Source organism: Lotus japonicus, chromosome 6, assembly GCF_012489685.1.
Source record: "Lotus japonicus ecotype B-129 chromosome 6, LjGifu_v1.2".
Classification (NCBI taxonomy): Eukaryota; Viridiplantae; Streptophyta; class Magnoliopsida; order Fabales; family Fabaceae; genus Lotus; species Lotus japonicus.
Window position 1 is genome coordinate 4,836,115 of NC_080046.1, and position 9,110 is coordinate 4,845,224.

At 43.2% G+C, this 9,110-nt stretch overlaps 1 protein-coding gene across 1 annotated transcript; it reads left to right on the top strand.

The window, feature by feature from the left end:
* Positions 1 to 5,303: 5,303 nt before the first annotated feature.
* LOC130724637 (receptor-like protein EIX2) lies at positions 5,304 to 8,736 on the top strand. Its single transcript, XM_057575915.1, has 2 exons — positions 5,304 to 8,027; positions 8,423 to 8,736. The coding sequence occupies exons 1-2, from the start codon at positions 5,376 to 5,378 to the stop codon at positions 8,450 to 8,452; spliced, it is 2,682 nt and encodes an 893-aa protein (XP_057431898.1). The 5' UTR covers positions 5,304 to 5,375; the 3' UTR covers positions 8,453 to 8,736.
* Positions 8,737 to 9,110: the final 374 nt, after the last annotated feature.

Consider the following 9,110-nt stretch of genomic DNA (forward strand, 5'->3'; position numbering starts at 1 on the left):
CGCTCGCTGATTTTTTGCTCGAGGAACATATTCTACCACAACTTCTTGAAAAAGTGTCATCAAATATCGCACTCGCTCAAGGTATTTGATCAGATTGGGATCCTTGACCTGGAAAGTTCCCCTCACTTGACTCTCTACCAACTGCGAGTCCGTTCTTATCAACAACCTTCAAATTTTTACTTCAAGCGCCAACTTCAATCCGGCGATGAGGGCTTCATATTCTGCCTGGTTGTTTGTTGCCTTGAACTCAAATTTCAGCGATTGCTCCAATACCAGATCTCCTGGTCCCTCCAACGTTACTCCCGCGCCACTGCCACTGCTATTGGAGGATCCATCTACAAAGAGAGTCCACTGGGTGTCCACTCTTTCAACCAGGTCTGGGGTCAACTCCACCACAAAATCAGCCAGTGACTGTGGCCAACTGTGCCTCGCTTATCATATTGTAACCCATATTCAGATAATTCAACCGACCAGGCGACCAATCTACCTGACAAATCCGGCTTTTGTAACACCTGTCTCAGAGGCAAATCCGTCCGTACCTTCACTGGAAAGCTCTGAAAATAAGGTCTCAACCGCCGGGCGGTGACAAGGACTGCCAGTGCCGCCTTTTCTATTTTCTGGTATCTGATCTCTGCGCCCTAGAGTGTGTGGCTAACAAAATAAACAATTCGCTGCTCGCCATCTATTTCCTGCAGTATCACAGAACTCAGAGCACTATCACTCACAGCAAAATACAAGTGCAGCGGGTGTCCCTGCATTGGTTTTGACAAGATTGGCGGTGATGACAAGAGTTCCTTGAGGCGACCAAAAGCTTCTTCACACTCCGCCGTCCACTCAAATGCGGCATTTTTTCGAAGACACTTGAAAAAAGGGGAGGATCTATCACCAGACTTAGGAAGAAATCGAGATAAAGCTGCTATTCGCCCTGTTAAACGTTGGACCTCTTTCACATTAGAGGGGCTTTTCATCTGCTGAATCGCCTTGCATTTATCTGGGTTTATCTCTATTCCTCTGGACGTGATCATGAAGCCTAAAAACTTGCGGCCTTGAATACCAAAAGAACATTTCTCCGGATTGAGGCGCATATTGTGCTTCCTTATCTCGCCAAACGCTTCTTCCAGATCTTGATGATGGTCCAAGCCACGCGGTGATTTAATGATCATATCATCAACATAAACTTCCATATTTCTCCCAACCTGCCCAGCAAAAACCCTATCCATCAATCTTTGGTATGTCGCCCCGGCGTTCTTCAATCCAAACGGCATGGTGTGATAGCAATAGTTGACTCTGGCGGTCATGAAAGCTGTTTTGTCCTCATCTGCCGGGTGCATGCGGATTTGATGATAACCAGAGTAAGCATCCATCAAGCTAAGCAGTTCGTTGCCCGAGGCACCATCAACGAGGCTATCAATGCTGGGAAGGGGATAAGAATCCTTTGGGCATGCCTTGTTTAAGTCTGTGTAATCCACGCACATTCGCCATTTTCCATTCGCCTTCTTCACCATCACGACGTTCGCCAACCACGTCGGATATTTCACCTCCCTGATGAATTCCGCCGCCAGCAACTTGTCTACTTCCTGCTGAGCCGCTTTTCCCTTGTCTCCGCCCAAGCGCCGCCTGAGTTGTGAAACTGGCTTTACATTTGGATTCAATGCTAATCGATGGCAGATGAAGTTTGGATCAATTCCGGGCATATCCTTGCAGCTCCAGGCAAACAAATATAAGTTCTCGCCTAGCAACTTTGTCAGGCGCGTCTCCTGTTCGTTCGTCAATCTGGTCCCAATCTTCAAGGTGCGATTGCCAAATTTCAGCGCCTTGGTTTCCTCAATTGGCGTGGGCCTGTTCACTCGCCCCTCGCCTCGTGGGTCAAGATTTTCATCCGGAGTTTCAATTTCATAACATCTGTGTCCAACCAACGCACTCTTCTTGCCATACAGGTTGAGGCAATTGTTATAACATTCCCTCGCCATCTTCTGGTCGACCTTTAGCTTACCAACCTTGCCATTGTTTAGCGGATACTTGACTGCCAAGTGGGCTGTCGAGATTACAGCACAGAGGCGATTCAATGTATTTCGCCCAATGATGACGTTGTAAGATGCCACCACCTGGAGGACCAGATACCTTACTTTCAAAACCCTTGTACACTCATCTTCCCCAAATATTGTGTCCAGATCAATGAATCCTCACACCATTACTTGCTCCCCTGCAAAACCCACCAAGGTTCCCGAATATGGAGTGAGATCATCGTCAGTCAGTCCCAACTTGTCAAATGCGTCGCCATAGATAAGATCAGCTGAACTTCCCTGATCCAGGAGTACCCTTCTAACATTAAAACTATTCAACCTTAATTGCACCACTATTGGGTCATCCTTGTGAGGTTTTATTCCCTCAAAGTCTGCCATCGAGATTGTTATGTCAGGGTGCTCGAATCCGAAAGCAACTTCTTGAACTGAATTAACTGCACGAATATGACGTTTCCGCGCCGCGTGGGTGTCGCCTCCACCGCCAAATCCTCCGGCGATGGTGTTTATGGTCCCTACGGGCGGTCCTGAATGCTGGGCGAACGTGTCATCAGCCCCTCTTGTGGCGATAGCCGCTGATTCTTGCTTCTTCTCGCCCTTATTGTCTGTTCGTTCCTCTTCTCGCCTATCCGCTTTGTTGCGATCGCCATTGTAGCGCCACTCCCTTTGGCGATTTCCTCGATATTGTCCAGCACCGGAACGATTGTCCTGACGTTCATCGCCGTGACGCTCGTCTGCTCGCCCATCGCGCCTGAAGTGTCCCGCCCGAATCAACTTGTCAATCTCCCGCTGCAAAGTCCAGCAGTTGTCCGTGTCATGCCCGATGGATCGATGGTATTCACACCACTTCTTAGGATTGGTGTCCCGCGGTTGATACTTTGGGGCTTCTGGCTCATCTACGAGATGTGCGTCTCTCGCCTCGCGGAGCATATCCGTCAAATTGGTATTCATCACCATGTCAGTCTCTTCCCGCTGGCGATGAGACTTAGATTGCCAAGGCCGGCGCTGTTCATAATCATCGCGCCATGGATACAACTGTTCCCTGGACGGTTTTACCACTGCCTTTCCTTTATCCTCTCTCTGCCGCCTGCCATCCCCCTTGCCTTCGCCATACTTATCTCTTTTCGCGCGCCTGGGTGACGTGTCTCCTTTTTCCAGTTTCGCGCGCTTTCTTTCGAAAGCATCGTCCTCCTCATCAAGAATATAAGTGCTAGCGCGAGCACGCATCTTTTCCATTGAACGTGCAGGCTTGCGTGTCAACTTGCTGTTCAACCTTCCCGGTAACAAACCATTCTTGAATGCTAGAGCACAGGCTCGAGGCTCCTCATCCTCTACCTTGACCGATGCAGCGCTGTACCTGGCCATATACTTCTTCAATAACTCTCCTTCCCGCTGGCGAATGTTGTATAAATCATTGATCGTCACCTGCTGATTCTTATTCGCCGAGAACTGTACTAGAAACTTGGATGAGAAGTCTCTGAAATTCGAAATCGATCCGCGCGGCAAAGTTGTGAACCACGCCATCGCCGTCGATTTGAAAGTCGATGGAAACATCCTACACTTCACCGCATCTGATGCCGCAATTATCACCATCTTCGTGTTGAAATACAGAAGATGATCCTTCGGGTCAGAATCCCCGCTGTAAGAATCCAGAACCAACGTTTTCATATTATCTGGAATTGCCACATTCTCAACGTCTTCCGAGAACGGACGGAACTCAGCTACGGAATCCGCTTCTCTGCCTCCATCGTCTTGTTGCTCGCGACGGTAGAAATCCAACTGAGCTTGTAAATGCTCATTCCGCTGCTGGATGTCGCCAATGCTGCGCATCATATGGCGCCATTCCTCCTGCGTCACTGCCGGTTGTCGCTCCGGAGTAGGTGAATTCTCCGGTGAGCGCTCCTGAGATCCGATCTGCGAAGGCGATGGAGGAGGTGGTGGTGATGGAGGAGGAGAAGGCGGCAAAGAAGTGCGTGCAGCCTGTACTCCCGCTGTTCGCACCGGAGAATCCAAGACAACTCGCTGAGGCCGCCGAGGCGGCGAGATTCGCTGTCGTACTGGCGAATGATGTTGCTTCCTGCGTCGAGTCTCCATCTAAACCAGCCAGGAACGACACAAACTCGATCGGAAAAGGAACGCCAGTCACAGAATCAGAGTCGGAAAACTGTAGAATTGCCTAATCGTAATCAGAGATAGCCTCTTGCATAGTCAATCCACGTGAATGGGAGTAGAAAGTTTATCGATCCCCACAGACGGCGCCAAATGTTCTCGGAACGAACATTAGAGAGAGGGATAGTACCTAGAGAGTGGAAGAATGTGCTAGAGAGAGAAAGAGAATGAGAGAGAGAGTGCTGAATTTCATGTGTTACTTGATCAAGTGAGCTCCAAAAGTCCCTTACAATTGGTAACTACCTCCTATTTATAGAGCTTGGGCACTACCTATTGGGCCAATTGGGCCTCCGAAGTTGAGACCCAACTTAAGGCCAGACTCTCGCTCTTGGGCGGGCTGAACCCTGGGCATCGCCCATCTAGGGGCTCGCCCAGTCCAGTACTAAAACAGAAGAACAATAACTCTGGATCTGGGTTCAAAATGAGAGGACGAGAGAGAAATGGGTGAGAGATGTGTTTCGAGATCTGGATCTGTGTTAATGGAATATGAATCCTACCTTATGTATGAGATCGCTGCAGTACCTAGCAAGCTAGAACATATTCTGTGTCTCTGGTAATTGCAAATGAAAATTATTCTGGTAAAGATTTGGTCTATTTTTCATTTTATATTAATAATAGTCTCTTGATTCTGGAACGATGATGAATAACTTGATTTTTTTATTTTGTTGTTGGAGGATATAAATGATGAATGAATCATTTAAATGATGGTGAAAAAAATTAGTTTTCTGAGTTTTTATTTGTAGAGGATGAAGATGATGAAAGAAGATGAAGTAGGTTTACCGGAATAAAGAAATGTGAATAATTTTATTTTGTTAGAAATGATTAATTTTATTTTTTTAAAATAAAAAATACCTGCAACCCATTCTCGCCTTCATTCTCTCCTTCCTTGTGTAACTTTACACAACTAAAAACTTGTGCACCATGGACAAAACCTTAAATGGAGACGACTTCCTGTTTCAAATTTAAAGTCACGTTGACTCATGATGCACCATATACACTCATGACAGTGGCAGAAATTTAAAGTCATGTCAAATCAATTTCTTTTGGTCTCATATATATATATTAATTAACATGAGAACGTGAAAAAGTTTCCCCGTGATAGTATCACGACCCTATAAGTTGTGAGCACCGGACAGCAGCAACCAACCCACAAAATTAAGTTCTTGCTCTCCAATCTAATTAACCATGTCCACTGTTAGCTTTTCACAATTTTCTATTGCCTTTCTTCTGTTCTTATCTACAACAACATTCCATAGTGGCATGTTCTGTACTGGTACAAATCTGCAGCATCGTTGCAATGAGAGGGACCGTTCTTCACTACTGCAATTCAAACGTGGTGTCATAGACAATTCCAACAAGCTCTCCTCTTGGTCCAATGAAGAAGATTGTTGTGCATGGAAAGGAGTTCATTGTGACAACATCACAGGCAGAGTCACAAGACTTGATCTAAATCAACACTACTTGCAAGGTGAAATCAACCTCTCTTTATTTGAAATTGAGTTCTTGAGCTACTTGGACTTGAGCATGAATTTCTTTAGTGGCCTAACTCTTCCACCTACCTTCAACCATAGTAAACCTGCTAACTTCTCTAATATTCAGTACCTGGACTTATCCTTCAATGATGATTTTCACATGGACAATCTTCACTGGCTTTCAAAACTTTCTGCCTTGAAATTTCTCAACCTCAGCGAAATTAACCTTGTAAATGAAACAAGCTGGCTTCAGTCCATGTCAATGCATCCTTCACTGTTAGAGCTAAGATTGGCAAGCTGTCAATTGACCAATATCAACCCATCCATCAAGTTTGTGAATTTTACTTCACTTGTGACTCTTGATCTCTCTGGAAATTCATTTCATTCTAGTTTACCTTATTGGTTGTTTAATCTCAGCAGTGATATCGCTCATGTTGACCTTAGCTTCAATTTTCTACAAGGTCAAATACCCAAGAGCTTGCTAAGTCTTGGGAAGCTTAAATCTTTAAGGTTGCATAACAATGAACTCAATGGATCCATTCCAGATTGGTTAGGGAAGCATGAAAATTTACAAAATCTGGTTCTATCTGAGAACTTGTTTCATGGCTCTATCCCTTCATCTCTAGGAAATCTCTCAACCTTGGTTGACTTGGGAATCAGCTCAGATTCCTTGAGTGGTAATCTTCCAACCAGTCTTGGACAACTCTTCAATTTGAAGAGTTTAAACATTGGAGGCAAATCCTTGTCAGGCGTTCTTTCTGAACAACATTTTTCCAATCTACACAATTTGGAGTCACTCATCTTGACTTCACCTTTTGCATTTGAGTTGGATCCTGAATGGATTCCTCCCTTTCAATTGGAAGGAGTAGGTTTGATCAATACAATCCTAGGTCCTAATTTTCCAGCTTGGATATATACCCAAAAGTCACTAGACTTTCTTCAAGTTTCTAAATCAACTATTACATCCATAAATGGAGACAAATTTTGGAGATTTGTAGCCAATATTACCCAAGTCAAAATTACCAGCAACTTAATCAGTGCAGACTTAACAAACATCACCCTGAGCTCCAAGTTTTTATATCTGGACAACAATAGTTTCACTGGAAGGCTCCCACATATTTCTTCAAATGTCTTCTATTTGGGTTTGTCCCGCAATTCTCTCTTTGGACCCATTTCCCCTATGTTTTGCCAGAAACTGGGTAGGGAAAATAGCTTGGGTTATTTGGACATATCATTCAATCTCTTATCCGGATCTGTTCCTGATTGTTGGCAGTATTGGAGAGGTTTGTCTTTCCTTTTCTTGGAGAACAACAATCTAACTGGTGAACTCCCTCCATCCATGGGCTCATTAATTGATCTCATTGCACTGGATTTGCACAACAACAGCTTGTCTGGCAATTTTTCGGTGGATCTATCAAACACAACAAACTTGCAATTCATCAACCTTGGAGAAAACAATTTCTCTGGAACTGTACCACTGAAGCTTCCACATAGCATGGAAGTGATGCTTTTGGGATCAAACCAGTTTGAAGGTAACATTCCACCAGAGCTGTGCACTCTCTCTTCACTGTTACAATTGGATCTTTTCCATAACAAACTTTCAGGGCATATTCCTTCATGCATAAGCAACATTACCGGCATGGGTGGAGCGAAAAAAACGAGCCACTTTCAATTTCATGAATACAATGTGCATAACAAAGGCCTTGAGTTAGAGTATAGAGATTATGGACTATGGCGAAATCTTGACCTTTCATCTAACAACTTATCAGGGGAAATCCCCCCAGAAGTTTTCAACCTTGTTCAGTTAAAATCCTTGAACTTGTCTCGAAATCATTTAACAGGAAAGATACCAAGAGAGATTGGACACATGAAAAACTTGGAATCTCTTGATCTGTCCAGCAACAAACTCTTTGGAGAAATTCCTGTTACAATGTCTACCTTGTCTTTCTTGGGCTTCTTGAATCTTTCAAACAATGGATTGGTTGAACAAATCCCAATAGGGACTCAGCTTCAGAGTTTTGATGCCTCCTGCTATGCTGGAAATCCTAAACTTTGTGGAGTTCCTCTGCCAAAAAGCTGCATAGAAGGAGAAGGAGACAATGGTGATGATGATGAATCAAAGCAACATGGAGGAAACAATGATGATAATGCTTTTCAAAATTCACTCTACCTTGGTTTGGGTGTTGGTTTTGCAGTGGGATTTTGGGGGGCTTGTGGTTCTCTATTCTTAAACAGGGCTTGGAGGCATGCATATTTTCGATTCCTTAATCATGTTGTAGACCAACTTTATGTGTATGTGGCCCTCAAATTAAAGCTTAACCAATTTAGTGGATCACCAAGAAGGCAAGAACTTCCAACTGATCAAGTAAGTAAAAATATAATTATGTTCTTTGTCGGTACTTTTATTAGGACATGATCTATATCTTCTTTTCATGTGATATGTCACCACCATATTACACATGATGATCATCCGCCCATTTTAGTTTGTGTTTGAATTTCCGTTTAACTTAATGTCAAATCTGGTGAAATTCTACTTCTTCGTTTATGTACTGGGGTCTGTGTTTTTTTGTTTGAGTCACCAAACACTAAAACATTGTTAATGAGTTGATAAAGTATTTGTAATGTAAACCATATTATATCTTCTTTTTCTTTAATTTTTTGGACTAGTTTGTTTAGGCTCTTGAAGTATGGTTTTGCAGTTAAAAATGGATGTATGCAGTTTGTTTTTCCTTTTATAGTTTCATTTGACTAATTTTGCAGACCTTCACACAACGCTTCTCAAGTAATTAAGAGTGCATCCCATATTTTTATGGATAGCTTGAAGATTCAAAGCATTGGTATGTATCGGGGACTATATTCAAATTAGAAGATAGAATGAGACCTTTGTCAAGTTGCTGTGGCATTTATGATATGTATTAGTTCTGAATTTAATATGGTATAGATTTTGGACCTGTTAAGGAAAGCGTGTAACCATTCCATATTTCATGTACTGGCCATATAAATAACATGATACTAGTATTGATCTTGCGCCATGCACGGATGAAATAATAATATTTTCCAAGGTTTGATACTAGTATTAATCAGCTTAGTGTATTACTTTTGCATGAGTTTCGTAATTATTTTTTAATTAAGTCTCTCGTATGTAGCCCTCTGTGGTGGCACGGTGAGCAAGTTTAACTTGAAATTATTTATAGTTGGTTTTGAAGTATGGCTTTAATGGCCTTGCTTTTTGAACATTTTATTTATTTTGGCTAAAAAGCACTTTTGGCCCCTGATGTTTCAAGTTTGTGTAAATTCTGCCCCTACTCTAATTTGGTCGATGTTTCTACCCCTCATGTTTTCAAATAGTGCATCGTCTACCCCTCCGTTAGTCGGACGTTAAAAAACACTTTTAGCCCCTGATGTTTCAAGTTTGTGTAAATTCTGCCCCTACTCTATTTTGGTCGAT

Bases quoted from the DNA above. Each gene is read 5' to 3' on its own strand.
- LOC130724637 (XM_057575915.1), top strand. From the start codon at position 5,376: ATGTCCACTGTTAGCTTTTCACAATTTTCTATTGCCTTTCTTCTGTTC. The intron at 8,028-8,422 runs GTAAGTAAAAAT...CTAATTTTGCAG, and splicing joins AAGAACTTCCAACTGATCAA to ACCTTCACACAACGCTTCTC.